The 18,474-nt window shown below is 29.6% G+C and overlaps 4 protein-coding genes across 5 annotated transcripts; 2 read left to right on the top strand and 2 right to left on the bottom strand.

The window, feature by feature from the left end:
- The first annotated feature begins 1 nt into the window (after position 1).
- Positions 2 to 7,192, top strand: 14-3-3epsilon (tyrosine 3-monooxygenase/tryptophan 5-monooxygenase activation protein epsilon). Its single transcript, XM_012493990.3, has 4 exons — positions 2 to 799; positions 3,596 to 3,902; positions 4,581 to 4,924; positions 5,643 to 7,192. The coding sequence occupies exons 1-4, from the start codon at positions 736 to 738 to the stop codon at positions 5,696 to 5,698; spliced, it is 771 nt and encodes a 256-aa protein (XP_012349444.1). The 5' UTR covers positions 2 to 735; the 3' UTR covers positions 5,699 to 7,192.
- A 1,945-nt stretch (positions 7,193 to 9,137) lies between these two features.
- LOC100870208 (uncharacterized) lies at positions 9,138 to 13,430 on the bottom strand. 2 transcript variants are annotated; one of them, XM_086902917.1, is made up of 6 exons: positions 12,665 to 13,430; positions 12,120 to 12,487; positions 11,810 to 11,956; positions 11,583 to 11,741; positions 10,834 to 11,313; positions 9,138 to 10,035 (listed from the first exon to the last, which is right to left on the bottom strand). In XM_086902917.1, the coding sequence occupies exons 1-6, from the start codon at positions 13,428 to 13,430 to the stop codon at positions 9,658 to 9,660; spliced, it is 2,298 nt and encodes a 765-aa protein (XP_086759043.1). In that variant the 3' UTR covers positions 9,138 to 9,657. The 2 variants fall into 2 exon arrangements, with proteins under 2 accessions (XP_086759043.1, XP_003698947.4); XM_003698899.4 differs by having other exon boundaries at positions 12,120 to 13,430.
- A 360-nt stretch (positions 13,431 to 13,790) lies between these two features.
- Positions 13,791 to 16,472, bottom strand: Mdh2 (malate dehydrogenase 2). Its single transcript, XM_003698886.3, has 5 exons — positions 15,767 to 16,472; positions 15,150 to 15,365; positions 14,791 to 15,063; positions 14,391 to 14,717; positions 13,791 to 14,321 (listed from the first exon to the last, which is right to left on the bottom strand). The coding sequence occupies exons 1-5, from the start codon at positions 15,839 to 15,841 to the stop codon at positions 14,196 to 14,198; spliced, it is 1,017 nt and encodes a 338-aa protein (XP_003698934.1). The 5' UTR covers positions 15,842 to 16,472; the 3' UTR covers positions 13,791 to 14,195.
- Positions 16,344 to 18,234, top strand: Tfb4 (transcription factor B4). The gene is made up of 6 exons (XM_003698900.4): positions 16,344 to 16,859; positions 16,961 to 17,457; positions 17,536 to 17,658; positions 17,719 to 17,854; positions 17,925 to 17,961; positions 18,084 to 18,234. Exons 1-6 carry the CDS (start codon positions 16,850 to 16,852, stop codon positions 18,157 to 18,159), a joined length of 879 nt encoding a protein of 292 aa, XP_003698948.1. The 5' UTR covers positions 16,344 to 16,849; the 3' UTR covers positions 18,160 to 18,234.
- The last annotated feature ends 240 nt before the right edge of the window (positions 18,235 to 18,474 follow it).

Raw genomic sequence — 18,474 nt, 5'->3', positions numbered from 1 at the left:
GAATATTTCATTATTATCCAGTGATCAATCCATTTACCTATCATTACTGATAATCATGATTTGATATCTCGCGCGCACAATGGAATACACTGGAATGTTATTCTGTCTTGTTTTAGTTTGCTTTTTATATTATGCGCGCAAAATTATTATTTTCCATATGGCTTTTATTATGTTTTTATTAGAAAACAAAATCGATTTTCATTCAGCATGAAATTGCTTGCTATTAAAATTATTTAAAACAAAAAACGGTAAAATGTTTGCTCGAGAATAACGAATTGCTTGTCAAAAAGTTTTCTCTTTCATTCCGTATTTCTTGCAGCTAGTTCCACATTTCAATAAAATATAGTATCATTGATTTTATAACATGTGAATGAAATATATGTTATAAATTCCTTATTTATCGTTAATTAAGAAGAAAACAACGTGAAAAGATACGTTGATATTTTCGTTTCTACAGTTTTACCGGATATTCGGTGAATTTAACCGACATGCGCGCGACGTTGGTAAAGAATGACGTCAGGCGTAGTAATACACGCTAAGAGCGCATGGCGAGTGGAGCGTCTGCAGAGGCTGCGCGAAGTGGGAACTGCTTTCGATTGTTGGCGGGCGCCGCCATCTTGGTCAGTGAGCTTGCGAGTGGCTGTACGACGAGGTGTACGTATTTCGGTGAAACGAGTATTTGGTGCGATTTCCCTGAAATCTTTCGTCTACCCGTGAAATCCACAAGCATCCAAGATGTCGGAACGGGAGGACAACGTTTATAAAGCGAAATTGGCTGAGCAAGCGGAGCGCTATGACGGTGAGTACATATTTTCCGGGAAAAGGACCCGGCCTGCGCTAAAATGAAATCCATGAAATCGACACAAAGCATTGCTACAAAGAGAAAGGAGGTAACACCGCTCTCGTGACGTGCCTGCTATACGATATCGTGGGATATATAACGAATTCCTCTGAGAATCGAGAACCTCAAACTGGGATCGTGTCTCATTGGATCTGTCAAAAGTTTATGAAACGTCAAATATGACTAATCCATACACGATAGTGGTCAAGTAGCCGGTTCATAACCGGTGTTTCTTTATTAAAGGATAGATTTGTTCTTAGATTTTGTCACTTCTGCACCAGAGCCTGTCAAGGTATATGAACTTTTGAGAGTTTTCATAAAGAATTGGTTGAAAAGCTATAAAAAGGTTTCGTCGTTTTCGAGTTATATTGTTTCATCGAAACAAACTAGTTAACGCCGAGATAGCGTTGCTAGGCGTGCTGTGTTCAGTACTTTACGGGGTCTCTCGGCAGATAACCAGACAGTCGGTCCTTCACCGACATGTATGACGCATAGACACGACACGATACTTACCAATCGCTGCCGGGTTACTCCTTAGACACGTAGTAACGCGTGCTCTGCTCGTGGCATTTGGCCTTGAAAGCAGAGAGAAATTATTTGGTCGATCAACCAACCGATCTATCGGATCGACAATAATACTTATTGAAATTATCTTGTATTTTTTCTCATAGTTATTTTCTACATAATATATTCTCAAATACTGTTTCTTCTTATACAGTACGCATGGTTAATAATTTCGTTTGTAGAAATTTTTACGTCTGGCGAAAGCGACGCGTAGTGGGGATTCTCGTCTGGTAGAAGGGGAAACCGTCAAATCTTTTCGTTTTACGAACCTCTCATTTTGCATTTCTCCTTAGATATATTTTATGCATAACACGCTTTGTCTTGTTATCAAGCTTGCAAATCAAGTATATGCATTTGACATTTTACGGAAGCAATGATGTATCTTCATGCAAATTTCCTGTAATCATTCAGTAACTCGTATTTTTTACAAACTTGTTTCATTTTATGTATGAATACACACAACACATCTGAATAAAAGACCTATTCGTGAGTTTCAATATTTTTTTTTCAAAAGTTTTTCACGTAAAAAGGATTTCTTTATATATATATTCTAATTAAATAATAAAAATTATTTTATTTTGAAATAAATAAATTCATTTTACATATTTTATTATACTATAAATTATGAAAAATTATATTATTTATTTCTAAAGTTGGAAGTCAAGGAAGAAATTAATCAATGAAGCAGACAAAAGAATGATTTTCCTATTCATTTCATAAAGCTGTTTTTTTTTTTTCATAATTTTACTCTCTTCTATTCTTCTACACTCTTATTTTCATCTCTTTATGAACATATTAATCAAGATAGATATATTAAAAAGTGGAAACACTTGCACATAAGAATTCTAGTTGAAATGATTGCTAAACGTGAAGAATGACAGGATAGAGAGAGAAGAGCTGTTGTGACTCTCCCGGGATGAGGAAAAGGAAGGGCGGTGGGCAAATTTGAGGGTTGTGAGAGCAAGATACGGATGGAAAGGGGAAGAGAGACGAAAGGATGACGGGCGGGCGAGATTATGAGTGGAGGGTGAGAACGGGAAGGGGTGAGATATATAGACTAGAGTGGGGGAAAAGAGGGGCCATAGCAGAAGGAAAGTATTGATCTGCACTAGCTATCCTACGTTTCTGTACACCTCCGTCACCGGGTATACCATGTTCATAGTATGTAATTCGTGCCATCTAGAACCGTCATGAACTTGAGTCTGATCTCTTCTCACAAATGTCACTCTGAAACCTCTGTTGATTTTAGCCAATGATGATAAAGAAAAAATATAAATTAATTTTTTCTCTACTTTGAATATTTATATATTGAATTTATATGTCACCACTTTTTTCCAGGACATTCATGTTGAATGATAATAATTGATAATAATTTATTTTTTTTAAAGGACAATTTGTTTTTTAATAAATCGAATTGTCGATATAATTTGATATAGATAAAAACTTAAAATTTTGAATTTTATTTATTTTGAAGATAAGATTTCAGTTGTAAAATTATCTGGAAACTCGTGTCCATCTTTAATAGTTTTTCACTTAATGCACGACCCCATAATACCTTTTGCAACCATCTATCGATTTTATCGAGGAATCACAGATTTTAATGTCATCTAAAAATATAACAATATATTAATTTGTTAATGTTAATATTTATTTGTGATAATAAATATTTATACAAAATAAATAGAGAAATTATTGATCATATTTTTTTCCCAGTTATGAGTTGTAGACAAACGTGTCATATGATCGATATCATTATTCCCAAACATCGTATATCTATAGATAATAAGTACATAATATTAACTTATAAAGTTCAAGGGGCAACAGATAAATATATGCCTGTATATCAATTTTTCTCGTGCAGAATTTCTCTAATATCTCAGATGAAACTAGATAATAATGTTTTCACGCACAAGGTAGCGATGTATTAATAAGATCAATAGATCATTTTCAATTCATTACTTTGCCATGATTGCATGCAATTTATTTCGGTAAGTTCGATACTTTTATTAAAATATATAATATACTTTTTCATTGTATAACTTTCATAATTTTATCCTTCAACAAAATTTCGATAATTAAATTAATTTTATTATATATTTTCTTACATGTTATTATTCTGTAATTTCTATTAGTTTTCAATTTAATGAGACTTTTGTCGATGGCGACGCTTTCGCCGATGTGATTTTATAGAAATGGTCGAGGCGATGAAGAAGGTCGCCTCGCTGGATGTGGAGTTAACCGTCGAAGAGAGGAATCTTCTTTCTGTCGCTTACAAAAATGTGATTGGCGCGAGAAGGGCATCCTGGAGAATAATCTCCAGCATCGAACAAAAGGAGGAGAACAAAGGTGCCGAGCGGAAACTAGAGATGATCCGTCAGTACCGATCTCAGGTTGAAAAAGAGCTGAAAGACATCTGCGCCGATATCCTCGGAGTTTTAGACAAACATTTGCTCCCATGTGCATCTACTGGCGAATCGAAAGTCTTCTATTATAAAATGTAAGAGAATGTGGCGAATTTTGATACAGATCTTCAAATAGAAAATTATTTGTTTTTCTATTCTTGAAGTATATTGCATATTATTTAATGTTACCAATTGTAAGTTTGCTGAATAGGTTTTATATTGTAAATTTAAAAATATAATTTTGAAAAATCAATAATAAATTAAAGTAATTTAAATTAAAAAGTAACCAATGGAACAGTTTTGTTTCGGTCTAACTAACTTTTATATTATTTTTTGAAATAGTTGATAATGTTGCCTCGATAATTACATGAATATAATCATTTCTTAGCGGATATGATTTATGAATAAGCGCAGATTCCATTTCATTCTATTCGTATAGCAAGAAATACTAAAATATAAATCTAGCAAAATTTTATTTAATATGTAACAAAATTCATTTATTTTTACTACATTTGCAAATAATCAATATTTATATTTGTAATTTATTATATCATGATGAATATATTAATATATTTGTTATATATAAAATGAATGGAAGAAATTAGTAAAAAAATATTCAAAATATGTTATGATTTAAGAAAAAAAAAGTTATGTTTATTCCAATAATTCTATAATAGATTTTAATAGAAGATTATAATATAAAATTGATGCATTATATTTTTAATACATATTGTACTAAACTTGTTTATAAAGACAAAATTTTGTAATCATAGGAAGGGTGATTATCACCGTTACCTTGCTGAATTCGCCGTTGGCAACGATAGGAAGGAAGCCGCAGAGAATTCTTTGGTCGCTTATAAAGCAGCAAGTGACACCGCCATGACGGATCTACCACCAACTCATCCCATCCGCTTAGGATTGGCACTCAACTTTTCCGTGTTCTATTATGAGATTCTCAATAGCCCTGATAGAGCATGTCGTCTTGCGAAGGCAGCCTTTGACGACGCGATCGCGGAACTAGACACCTTATCCGAGGAGAGTTACAAAGATTCTACCCTCATTATGCAGCTTCTTAGGGACAATCTTACTCTATGGACGTCAGACATGCAAGGAGACGGTTAGTATATCTTTTTGTAAAAAAAAAAATTGCTCGTTGCGTTTAAAAAGTTCACTACTACTATTAAACGGTAGAAGTTGTGTCGTACGATCAATAATATGTATTGCAGCAGCGCGATAAAATCTTCTCGTTATATATCAGATTTTTTTCACAAAATTGTGCAGAGAAGATATGGCATTCTTTTTTTTATTATTTAATTAAAATATATATATATACAGAATAATATAAAAAAATGCAAAAATTTTTGAATTGAAACGAAAAAGAAAAGAAAGTAAAGTTTTTTATCAGACATTTTTAGTTGCATTATTCACATATAATTCTGTATAATGTGGTTTTGAATATTATTAAAATGATATATATATACACATACATATATATTTATATATGGGTAGAGAATTATTGGTCTGTGATTTAGAGTTCGAGGCTGACCGCGAAAACGAGGCTGCCGCGGTTTCCACCAATGCTTGAACTTAGGCATCCTTTCCATACGCCCTTGCATTATAAAGTCACCTGGTGAGCAACTCGATCGATCCTTCTCCTCCTTCCTTCTTAAGCATTTAAATCCTTCAATTAACAGGGTATAGGTTGAAATAACTCAACTTTTTTTAATTATGAGTTTAATCGACCCTACCCTATCCTAGTTTGTTATATAATTGATATCTTATCATCGAATCGGAACATGTTTATTAACAAATTTTCTTTTTATGTTATTATATAGGGGAGGGCGAACAAAAGGAGCAGTTGCCAGATGTGGACGATCAGGACGTATCGTAACTCTAACTGTAGTGAGTGTTATATTGCGTATATAAAACTGAAAAAACACAAGAAAGCAAAAAACTCTTAATAACTTGTAAGCAAACTTGTAAGAAAACAATTCAGCAGGTGGCAGTTCGGGGTGGGAAGGGGAGATCTTTAACGATTGCGTGTTCTAAGCACGCACGTACGGTTATTCCAAAAAAAAGAAAATACAAAAATGAAAAAAAAAAAAAAAAAATATCATTCGAAATAATACACACTAAATTACGAAGCGCGCAGAAAAGTTATAAAATAAAAGGACATACTCATTACGCAGTTAATAGAAAAGCTGCAAGAGCATGTAGAGAGGCATTATTCTTTGCCTTCTTTGCGTATCGAGAAGAAAAAAAAAAAAAGATGCTGTCTCTTTCAGTGTACGATGTCGAGAAACGTTGAGTTGGCACCGACTGATGCAGCGCGTAGTATATATTCAATCATAGTAATAAAACCAGAGAAACACGGAATGAAGTTTAAAAAAAAAAAAAAAAAAAAAAAGAAAAAAAAAAATACGCGCTAATCCAGTCGGAATAAACTCTCATTTTTGTTTGCTCCAGCGAGTGAGAACGAATAGCATTATCCTCTCCGCAATGTTTTATCAATAACGAATTAATGGCTCGACGTCGATCGAAATGCATATTGTGTTCGTTTGTTTTCACCCCACCCCCAATCTCCTCCTCCTCGTCCTCTTCCCCGCTTTTTTACTGCGCGCATCATTATTCTCGCATACTATGATAAATAACGATATTATTAATGTATGCGTGTAAATCGAGTGTAAATCATTCGTTTATCTAAGGGATAAACTCGTCTCCTCCAGAGCTGGAGTTACATGGTTGATCGACAACTGATTAAACAGTTAAGATAGAACCATGCACCTTCATCTCTGTTTTCTGTATAAGATATTATGAATGTACTTCCGACGAAGTCCCAGTTTGCAAAGCAAGTAATTTCATACATCATATACATAGATCTTGAGCATAGGTTCTCTCGTATAGTTACTTGTAAACTATTCAAGAACATGTGCTTACCGCGAAAGCGATGTACTTAAAAAAAAAAAAAAAAAAAAAATGCAATAACATCTTGTCTTATGTTAAGTCTGGCTTTCGCAGTATCAAATTTTATGTTAAGTCGAAAACAAATTCTTTTAATTTTGTGAGTAAGAGAAAATATATATTCGCTATTCTCGTCGTAATAGATATTCTTTCATATTACCAATCAGTTGTGTCCCTCTGTGACGAAAGAGTAATCTGATCTTCGAAAGAAGGCTGAAAAAAAAAATCATGGTTGATAAGCATTTTTAATACGAAAAAGATAAAAAAGGGAAGAGAAATTATGTTTCGCAGACAGAAAATAGCAGGAAACAAGTAACTACCTAGCTAGTCTGTAATTGTGGTTGTACTTTTTCATACGCCTCTTCTGTAAACTATAACGATCGCTGTGGTATAACAAATTACAGAATAAACAATTGTATCCCGACTCGTTCTTCACCCGCGCTCACTTTCGCTATTATCACTGTCCTCGATTCCACTATATCTTAGTTGATCTTAGCCATACGTCCATTCACCTTTTTATCGATGAACCGTTCCGTCGATTTTAGCTTACGAAAGAAAAAAAAAAAAAAAAAAAAAAGAAAAAGAAAAAAAAAAGAAAGAAAAATAAACGGGAAACATTCCAATAAAAAACGCCAAGAGAGGCTTCGTTTATTAATCTAATCCGTGAAATTTGCGCATTTTGAATAAAATAGTTTAGTAATACAATAGAATTATTTGTTTATCGAGATAAATATTATTGGTTGAAAATTTGTGCGATATAAACAAATTTTTAAACAAAAAGATCTTTAAGTGCAATGTTTCTGTATTCAAGAATAGGATATTAATATTTTGCTTGATGATTAAAAATGCAAAGGAATTATATATACTGCATATTTCAATCATAACATTAAGTTTCTGCTTTTCACTGTGTTACATATTTCAAAACCATGCAATTTTTTTTTCGCGATTAAAAAATATCGAAGATGTTTCGTGAACCGTGTAAGCGTGCAGCAAAAAAGCGAGGTTTAATATTTAAATTGAAACAAAAAAAAAAAAAAAAAAAAAAAAAATGAAGGCGAAGGAAACGCGCAAATGAAAAATCGAGAGCTCTGCCTAGAAATTTTTAGTGTACATCGTGCCCCTGTATTTAGGTATTAATAACACAAATTGATAATCATGTTATAAAATAAAGTTATAAAGAATAATTCAAGTAATATCAACGGCACCGTAAGTAAATATATACGATTAATCTTAAGATCGTAAAGTTAGGATATCAAAAAAAAAAAAATTCAATCGACGCGAATCGTTCAAGCGATAGTATGGAGAGAAACGAACAGTTTAGAGAGCGTATCATGAAATGAAACGCAAACATTATCCAGAAGCGATTTTGATAATAGACGCATAAAAGACATGATGGAAAATAATGGAACCATAGAAGAAAGATTGAAGAACAATGGAAAAGCAGAGAAAACATTGGAATCATCGGATATATATATATATAATTTACGTAAATGCGTAATATGTGCACAACCATGCGACAAATTTTTGAAAAAAAAAAAAAAATAATAATAAAAAGGAAGGATACAAAAAAAATTTTAAATTCAATAAAAATTTGTTAATGGCAACGAATGTGGTATGAAATAAATTCCAAACGACGATAAACTGTGAGATACCTCATCCAATTACTTGCTTACACGATGGATTAAAAACAAGATGAAGTAGCCCAACGTGATAACATTATTATTATTATCGTCGATGATGTAGTGTATGATTCATAATGAAATGGAAAAAAAAAAAAAAAAAAAAGTAAATGTAGAATGTTCTCGGTTAAAATAAAATTGGGTAGATATTGATACTACCTGAATTTTATTGTAGAATTATTATGAAAGAATATAGATAATCGATGTATCGATTGAAACCGCTTTTATCCTTTATTCAGTATCGTTGTGCGTGCTTAGTCGATTTTTATAAAAAAAAAGAAAAAGGTAAAAGAAATAATACATACCACATACACATCTAATGTTTCATCTCTAGATGTATTACTTGCTCTTGTCTCTTGTATTTTAAACGCTAATTGTGTATCTCTTTCTCTTTTTGTAATTATCTTCAGATCATTCCATCTTGTCGCTAACCCAATTCACGAGAGCGAATAATTAGACCTAGATATCGAAATTTATCGTCATTTGGAGGGGATTAAATCTGTCGTTTCTTTTATCGGATTCGTATGCGTTCTCACGCTCTGTACTACTATTATTAACTATTACTGCAATCAATTGCGATTACACTGGATACGATCTTTTTCTGTAAAACCACACACACACACACACACATACATACATACATATACACACACATACGTGAAAGCTACAAATAAAATAATTACAACTCTCTAAATGTTTCCACGAATCTTTATTAATATTATTATTATATTAGTATATGAGTCAATAATTATAATTGAATATAATTTTAAAATATTTTTCGTATTTTGTCATTAATTTAAAAAGCAAGTCATTTAAAACCAGTAACAGTAACAATTCTAATCAATAAATATTACAGAATCGTAATTTAATATATTAAAAACAAATTTCATATGAGTAAAGTTTGAAGATATTCTTACAGGCTGTAAAATTGTATAAGTAAGATCTTGAGCGCATTTTGTAAAATATAAGCGTTTTGTTTCTACATATTAAGTTACAATTCAGTAAAAAAAAAAAAAAAAAAAAAAAAAAAAAAAAAGAAAAAAGAAAAAAAAACATTCGTCATACGTAAAATTCTCTACTATTAATAAATTGTTCTTATTCATCATATTATATTAGATAACCCGATCTATGTATCGATTAATCAATAACAAAATAACTTAATTTACTAAAGTTGCGACATGTTTCTGATGTCAATTACATAATATTTCCTTTAATCTATGATTATCGACTTCTGTAACGCAGTCATAGATTGTGAACTGTTATTTTTCGTATCTACGCTCGATAATTGATTATCTTTTCCAATAATATTTTCGCGAAAACTTGACGAGCTCGACAATAGACGCCTTGGGCCACGTTTATTAATTTCCACTTGTTTTAAAATTCGCCCTAACGAGCTTTCCGAATTTTTTGTAATCGGAGACAAACTGAGACTTGGTGCTGTTCGCGTTTTAATTATTCGTCCGCTTCTTGGAGACCTTATGATTTGATCAGTCGTTCTGCGCCTGGCAGATTTTAATTTCACACTACGTAACATGTCTAAGGAAACGACGGGTCCCTTTGGTCCTGGTATCGTGTTTCTTCTATTCTCCTGAAATTAACATTTTTCTTCTTTATATGTTTTAATTTTAATATATATATATATATAAATATAAATATATTTTATATAATTCCAAGACAGAAATTATATTTGATATTTTAAATTAATTTAGAATAACGTAATTTTTTGAGTGCTGCAAAGAAATCTCTTTGGGAGATTTATTTTTCATAGATATATGTATCACCTTGGGATTTTTAAATAACCCCCTAGTGTTCGGTTGAATGGCAACGAGGGTTGAGGAACAATTGATCAGACTGAAAGTTGTATCGCTTTGACGAGTAAGCCGACTAGTAAAGTATTTAAAATACTTGGAAAAATGTATCTTTAGCAACATAATTCTCTTACAACTTAAACGGATCACAATAAGAAATCTAACATTTTACACAGCTTAATTCTTAAAGATTTAACAATAATTTTTCAAATAAAACAATTAAAGTAGGATGATTCAGAAATTGCAATATGATATACATATAATAATAAGACTTTTATGCTAAATAAATATTTATAATAACTTGAAACTTATGATTCTCACTCGTATTCTCATCGAGTTGAACGAAAATATTGTTATAATAAAAATATAATAATTGGAAAAAGCTATGGAATTTTTTTTGAAATAAAAGAGGTCGTCCCAAATATTGATTTGCTAAATATTTTATGATCTTTTCAAACGAGAATCAACCAATGTCTTGAACTTTAGCAAATTTTAACTTCGAAAGAACAGAAATTCTTCACACCACTTATTCGTATACTCCAATTAATGAAGTGTCGCGTAATAGTCCTCGGATTTACCTTAAGGTTTTGCGGTGCTTTTTTTAGGGTCACCTTCAGCAAATCCTCGACAGTTATAGTTGGCCTATTAAACAGCGGTGTCGAGCACTTTCTCGAGGGCGACCTGATGTTTCTATCATTATTTGGAGTGGTTGGTGTAATCGGCGACTTATGCGACGAAATTTGAAGAAATGATGATTGTGGTGGTGGAGGGGGAGGTGGTGGAGGTGGAGGAGGAGGAGGAGGAAGAGCAGCTGACGGGATGGATGATATTAAAATTGATGGCATAAGGGGTGGAACAGGTGGAGGAGGTGGTGGTGGTGGTACTGATAATGATTTCTTTGGAGGAGATTTCGATTGCATATTCTTCAGCATTTGGTGTAATGTTTTCAGCTCTTGCATCAACGTCTCGTTATTTCCAGTCAACTTTTTACTTAGTTCTTGTATACTGATAACTTCTGCAGTTAAGCTGGCAATAGCGGTTGAATTACCTGCACACACCTGTGATAAACAATAATGCTAAAAAAACTTATTTAATACATGACTGGAATACATGGAATTAGAAATCAGAATTAAGAATCAAAATATAAATGCTACGATATATCGTACATGTATATTTTTTTTAATTTTATGAAAGCATGAATAAACATGCTTTTATGGAATTTCAGAATTTTTTAATTTTATAATCTTTTTATTACGCCAAAAAATATAAATAATATAATAATGTTATAAAAAAATTTTCGTAAAATATTAAGTATTAAATAGTATACTTGAGTAATTTGATCAGACAAACAGGTAATTTTCTCCAAAAATTTGTTGATCATCTGTTCATTCTCTGAGCGTAATGTTAAAATGACTTGACTGAATTCCTCTATTTTTTGTTTCGTTGATATAGACGTTGAAACAATTCGCTTAAAATTTCCATAAGCCTGAAAATGAAAAAATTATTGTATAGATAATTAAACATAGATAATTTTCTAAATAAGCATCTACTTACTTCTTTCATTATAGTTGTTATTTTTTTTATTATCCAAACGCAAAATAGAACAACTTTAGCAATAGGTTTTTTTACAAATTGAAGTTTTTGAAATGGCTTGCTTTGCTGAAAACTGGTACACGTGCATTTTTTATTACATTCAATAGGCTGCAAATAATAATTAAGTTCTATATCGTTTCTTTTTTATGATAATAATATTACTTTTATCATTCTTAATTATAAAAGCAATATATATATTTGAATAACTGAAAAATATCTTAATCTTAAATAAATCAATAGAATTAAAGAAATTGAAATGAAAATTAATTACTTCTTGAAAACATCTACTACAGCTGCCAGAATCAGACATAACTGGAAGATCTAAAATCAAAGTGGTCGGGGATTCTGAACTGTTACTGCTCCAAATGGTTTTTGTGATCGTTGTATTCGGACAAAAATAATTCTGAACATTTTTTTTTTCTATTTGCAATAAATCTGTAACTGTAGCGGAATCTACAGGTTTTTTTGATCCTTCTGCTTCCACTTCGTCATCAAATTTAAGCGTAGTCCGACATCTTTTCGCAGGAGGAGGTGAACCACTGCAAGGAGTGATCGATCGAGCTCTAATCCTCGTTGCATTACTTTTCGTGTCTATATAATTTTGCCCATCATCCACTTTATTATTGATCTTCTCATCTTCTGCGGAATAATGTTTATTGATACATTCATTCGAAGTCTCGTTTGAAGTTAATGACGAAGAAGTATAACAAGAAAATGAATTTGTTTGAACACGATTTCCAAAGAATTCTTGATTTGCGGTTCGTACTTTAATGTTACTTAAATATCGTAAATTTGAAAGAATCTGTCTGCACTCACTCCAATTATTGGATCGATTTCCATCCGAATCTTGCTCAATTTTTTCATTTATTATTTTAACTCTCGTATCTTGATCGTGTTTATTCCATTTTTCTTCATATCGGCCTACAGAATCGCATGTAGAAATCATTGTTTGAAATTCGTCTAAAAAATGAGATTCTGATTCTGAATTAAAATTAGAAAATTTTGTTGGCTCTGAGCTATAACCACAAGGAAAGTGATAAGATGATTTTGGAGAACGAATTTCAGTAGTGGTATAATCGTTAAATTTAATCCTTGAAAAAGATTTTTTCTCTTGCAAAAACTTACAATTGTTCATTTCTAATTTTATTTCCTGATTCATCGATAGAGTTTTGTCTAATAGAAAGCATTCTTTCGCAGATACATCGATATTCTGTTTAAACAAATTATTTACTTGATTTACTTTAGCCACTTCCAACTCTTTTTCACTATTGTTTTTCTCTTTTGTCTCATGTTTATTTGATCCATTTAAATCTAATTTTATTCGACGAAATCGTGGTACGATTTCTGGACTTAAATCATCGTAGTATGATAGATCAGGTTGTTCAGATTCGAATAGTACAGATTCTGGGGATCGTTGATGCAAAAGTCGTTCAGATGATCTCGACTTTTTCTGTAAAGAAATATATTTATTTTCTACATAATCGATCTCGTCAGAAGTATCCGAATTTTGTAATAAAGTTTCTTGAGATTGATATAAAAATTGTTTGTGTCGAGATCGTTTGTGATTTTTCCGTTTTGACATTATTTATTTTTTCGTTCAAATAATTTACTCGATATTTATACGAAATCCAGCTACGCTCGTGGATTTATTAATTAAGAAAGTAATAACATTCTTGAGAGAAATTCTTTACAGAACACTTTTTAAGCCGAAAAATTAACATACACAATGGAAAACACAGTATTTTCAAACTTGTTTCGTTAATTTATACAATGAACATGAAACTGTTCTATTTATTCGTTATATAGATGACATTGTATTGAAGGTTGTCTATTAATGTTTATTTTGATTTTAATAGAGGAAAAATAGTAGACTAGGGAATTTTTGTTATCATATAATTTACGATTCTATTTTCTATAAAATTAATAATAAAAAATATATAAATAGAATAAAAAATTCTTTTTATTTAACGAAATTTATTTTCAAATTACATGCAGTATATTGCAATTTTGATATTCCATTCTTTTAAAACGAGATAGTGAGTGTCCAATATTTAATAGTGAATATCCAATTTTTTATATTCCATTTCTTTTAGAACAAAATAATGAGTATTTCTTTTCAAATACTGTTCTATTTCGATTTCTTATTGCTCTACCATATTATAAATGAATTTAAACATCTATAAAGTATGTGTTATATCTACTGATTAATAAAGAATTCGCCGCTTCTATTTTTTAAATTTTTCGCGTACAACGCGAATTATTTTCATAATCAATATCAAAAGTTATCGAGTTTTATTTGATATTATTTAATATCTCCTAATATTTTAATAATTCATGGAAATAATGTTCATTTTTTCATAAATTTTTCTCCCTTTTCAACATTCTTCTTGAGCTCTGGGATCGCTGCATTTAACAGTTCTTTTTCATATCCATTGAGTTTTTCAATACCAAGATTCTTTTCAATTCCTCCTTTCTAAAATTTAATATGAATATAATATTCCATTCCTACATAGATATACCATTGATTGATAATTATACTTACACCCAAAACAACAGCTGTTGAGAAATATTTGGTGTCACAAACATCAGATCTGACATAACAATATTCTGTAATACGTTCTCCATTAAGTGCTTTGATTAAAGAATAACCAAATCGTGCACCAGCATATGCCATTGAAAGAGTGGCAGAGCCTGTGCCAGCCTTAGCTTTAACAACTTCTGTACCAGCCTCTTGAATTCTCAGAGTAAGAGCTTTCACTTTATCCTCTGGAAAAGAAACTGAAGGTTTAGTTTGTGAAATTAAAGGAATAATAGTGACACCACTATGACCACCGATAACTGGCACTGAGACATTTTGTGGATTCAAGCCCTAAAAAAAAGGCATTATATGTATATAAATCTAAGATATTATATAGAATTTAATTATTATATTTTTTACAAACTTTGGCTTCGGCAATGAATGTATTTGCTCTGACAATATCGAGAGTTGTTACACCGAATACTCTATTAGGATCGTAAACACCAGCTTTTTTCAACACTTCACTGGCAATTGGCACAGTACTATTAACTGGATTTGAAATAATGGCAATTAAAGCTTTTGGTGATACTTCTGCTATAGCCTGGGTAAGATCTCTTACTATCGAGGCGTTTGTAGAAAAAAGATCATCTCTAGTCATTCCCGGTTTACGTGGAACACCGGCAGGAATTATAACGACCTATATAAAAATACAACAAATAAAAAATTTTATTAGTTTCTTATTAATCTTAATCATTTTTAATAAATTTAATAGAAAATAGAAACCTGCGTTCCTTTAAGTGCATCTTTTAGTTCATCTGGACCAGTATATGCTTTTACTTTTGCCGGTGTATCCATGTGCGACAGATCAGCAGCGACACCTGGTGTATTTACGACATCATACAATGATAATTCGGTTACAAGAGGAGATTGTTTCATAAGTAATGAGAGCGGTTGGCCAATTCCTCCGCTTGCTCCGAGAATTGCAACCTTGGCATTGCACTAAAGTAAAATATATCAAAATTAAAATAAATATAAAGTATATATATGAATATGTATATGTGTATATATTTGTAATGTTTTCTTATATATATCTTATACATGTTTGTAGTTTTTTCTTTCATGTTTTGAATTTCATATAAAACTTTACGATATTAAAAATTAAGAATATTTAATCGCTAATATTATTAATATTCACGATTGCATAACTGTACTTCACGTGTATGTCGTAAACTATAGTTTACTGATATGTACAATGTTTCAATGTCATTAACTAATCTGATTATAATCTATAGTATAATAAAAAATTAAATAAATAGTGGGAACATAAACATAATATATTATTATTGGTAAATATAATATTTAATAAAAATTTAAATTATTATTTGAAAAAAAAAACTTACTTTGGCGCTGGTAGATAGTCGTTTCGCTCCTTGTTGAGTAACATTCAAAATAGGCTTCAAATATTGTGGCAACATATTCTCTATGACTTTCTAGATACAAATGTGAATGATTTCAAATTTCGAACGCTCAGTAACCTTTCAAAGACACTCCAATGACCTCAATGATATTTCGCACTTGTTCTCTACCGTTCTCTCCAATCGTTTAACGTGTCGTAATACGTATACGATCATGCGTATTTTCGCATAGATAATATACGCAAGACTGAAATTACTTATAAAGTATAGCGCGGGAATTTTGAAAATTATTATCCATTATTATGCATTATTTTCTTTTAATCATTTCTTCTGTTATACATAGATTATATTTATAAAACATATTGAAAAATATATAAAATATTTTTTACTTTATATATATATTTTTTTACTTTATATATTTCATTACTTTATAAATCAGTTTTATTATTTTTATATATTTTCTCAAGTTACATTTTAAATTTATCATTAAATATAAATTTGTAATTAATTTATAATTAATTTAAAATAAAATATTTTATATTTATATCTTGAAATGATTTTTCTTATATAATCTTATAATTAATAAGTTACTAATTCATTGCTAGATAAAAATGTAAAATCAATTAATTTAAAGTAAAATATTTTACATTTCCTTTTGAAAATATCTAAAAAAAATTATTTTTTAATCTTATAATCATAAATCATTAGATTAAATTAATAATTGATTAAATTATATTTTAAATTCATTGTTAGATAAAAATATAAAATCATATTAATTTTAAAATAAGATATTTTGTATCGTGAAAATATTTAAAAGAAATAATTATTTTTTAATCTTATAATAAATAAGTATATTTACTAGTAATAGTAACTTAATTGTTCGGTTCTCGTAAATTGAATGATACATATGAGAAACTTTTTAACATTGTTTTTTAAATTTAATCTAAATTGAACTGTTAAAATACTTTTAATTGTAAAAAGATATATAATAAAATATCAAAAAAATGTGTTTAGAAAATTAAATTTATATTTATATTAAATAGTTGTATTAATTTATATTGATTCAAGATGTCAAATGGTATGTTAAGGTTAACTAACCTATGAAAAAACTATGTAAAATATAATTTCTTTTTTATCTATTTAAATCAAAAAATTATATAATTATATTAATTATTTCAGAAATAGAAACAAGTTTATTAATAATTATATTAGATGTAAATCCAGTGCAAAGAATTATAAAGCAAGAAACAAGAATATTGACACAATGTTTGGATTCTACTATTGTTTTTGCCAATGCTCATTTAATGCAGTCATCTAATAATCAACTTGCAGTAATAGCATGCCATAGTCATGGTGCAAAGTTTTTATATCCTTGTGAAGATGCATTAGAAATTAGGCAAATTGATGGACAATATGAAAAATTTACTATGATTGAACTCACTGTAAGGCAACAATTACAAAAAGTTATCAATGAAATTACTTCGAATAAATTATTGAGTGGTGAAAGTTTGATATCTGGAGCATTGACTATGGCATTATGTTATATTGCAAGGTTGGAAAGAGAAAAGATTGCTGGTGAAAAATTATATTCAAGAATTCTTGTGATCACAGCAAGTAATGATTCAGCAACACAATATATGAATTATATGAATATATTTTTTACAGCTCAAAAAATGGTTTGTTATTCTTCTTATTTTAATAGTCATATGATTTAAATTTAATACTTTAAATACAACTTCTTTTTAAATAAATAGGGAGTAATATTGGATGTATGTAGTTTAGATCAAGAATTAACCTTACTTCAACAGGGTTGTGATATTACTGGGGGAAATTATTTAAAAGTTCCTCAGTTAAATGGATTATTACAATATTTATTGGTAAGAAAAAATAATTTAATTATTTATAAATATTTTATTAATTGTGTAATTAATTTTTAGTGGATATTTTTACCAGATCCAAATGTTAGATCAAAATTAGTATTCCCACCACCTGTAAAAGTAGATTATAGAGCAGCATGTTTTTGCCATCAAGAATTAATTGATATTGGCTATGTATGCTCTATATGTTTATCAAGTAAGAAAAACAAGTTTTTTATATATTATTATATAAATTTTTTGATAATAATACTAACAATTTTTTTTAGTATTTTGTAAATTTAGTCCAATATGCACAACTTGCCAGTAAGTATTCTAATTAAATTTTAATATATGATAATTCATATTTTTTATATTTTTAATATTAATTTTAATTTATTCAATTATTTCAATTATTTCAATATTGTTTTTCTTTTTGCTTTTTACAGCACAGTATTCAAAATGCCAGGACCTATTCCTATAAAAATGAAGAAAAAAAAAAAGAATGTAGATATTGTTCATTAATTGTATTTAGAATTAGGGAATTTTTTTTTTCATAAAAATATTTATTAAAATAAATATTTATTTTCTCATCACAAATAATTTTCACTGAAAACATTTTATAATTCTTTATTGTAATATATTTGTATTATTCATTTCACATTCCTTGAAATCTTTATATTTATATTAATATGATTTCATTAATTTTAGATTCATGAAACTTAATGATTAAAATATATTATTGCATATCATTATATTATATTAGAATTAGAAAAAAAAAATATTGAATTTACTTACTTTTATATAAAATCGCAAAAATGGACAGAAAATAGATGTAGT

Source organism: Apis florea, unplaced genomic scaffold (assembly GCF_048593485.1).
Source record: "Apis florea isolate Af1SG1 unplaced genomic scaffold, ASM4859348v1 contig_2274_pilon, whole genome shotgun sequence".
NCBI lineage: Eukaryota > Metazoa > Arthropoda > Insecta > Hymenoptera > Apidae > Apis > Apis florea.
Note: the sequence above shows the minus strand (reverse complement) of the source record. Positions and strands in the feature narration are given on the sequence as shown.

What these genes read in the sequence shown, in the direction of transcription:
- 14-3-3epsilon (XM_012493990.3), top strand. Translation starts at nt 736, where the DNA reads ATGTCGGAACGGGAGGACAACGTTTATAAAGCGAAATTGGCTGAGCAA. An exon ending in GCAAGCGGAGCGCTATGACG is followed by an intron (nt 800 to 3,595) that starts GTGAGTACATAT and finishes GTGATTTTATAG; the next exon opens with AAATGGTCGAGGCGATGAAG. An exon ending in GTCAGACATGCAAGGAGACG is followed by an intron (nt 4,925 to 5,642) that starts GTTAGTATATCT and finishes GTTATTATATAG; the next exon opens with GGGAGGGCGAACAAAAGGAG.
- Mdh2 (XM_003698886.3), bottom strand. Translation starts at nt 15,841, where the DNA reads ATGTTGCCACAATATTTGAAGCCTATTTTGAATGTTACTCAACAAGGA. An exon ending in ATGCACTTAAAGGAACGCAG is followed by an intron (nt 15,064 to 15,149) that starts GTTTCTATTTTC and finishes ATTTTTATATAG; the next exon opens with GTCGTTATAATTCCTGCCGG. An exon ending in CATTCATTGCCGAAGCCAAA is followed by an intron (nt 14,718 to 14,790) that starts GTTTGTAAAAAA and finishes CCTTTTTTTTAG; the next exon opens with GGCTTGAATCCACAAAATGT.
- Tfb4 (XM_003698900.4), top strand. An exon ending in TTTTTACAGCTCAAAAAATG is followed by an intron (nt 17,458 to 17,535) that starts GTTTGTTATTCT and finishes TTAAATAAATAG; the next exon opens with GGAGTAATATTGGATGTATG. An exon ending in GATTATTACAATATTTATTG is followed by an intron (nt 17,659 to 17,718) that starts GTAAGAAAAAAT and finishes ATTAATTTTTAG; the next exon opens with TGGATATTTTTACCAGATCC.
- LOC100870208 (XM_003698899.4), bottom strand. Translation starts at nt 13,430, where the DNA reads ATGTCAAAACGGAAAAATCACAAACGATCTCGACACAAACAATTTTTA. An exon ending in TAACAACTATAATGAAAGAA is followed by an intron (nt 11,742 to 11,809) that starts GTAAGTAGATGC and finishes TTTCATTTTCAG; the next exon opens with GCTTATGGAAATTTTAAGCG. An exon ending in AAGCACCGCAAAACCTTAAG is followed by an intron (nt 10,036 to 10,833) that starts GTAAATCCGAGG and finishes TGTTAATTTCAG; the next exon opens with GAGAATAGAAGAAACACGAT.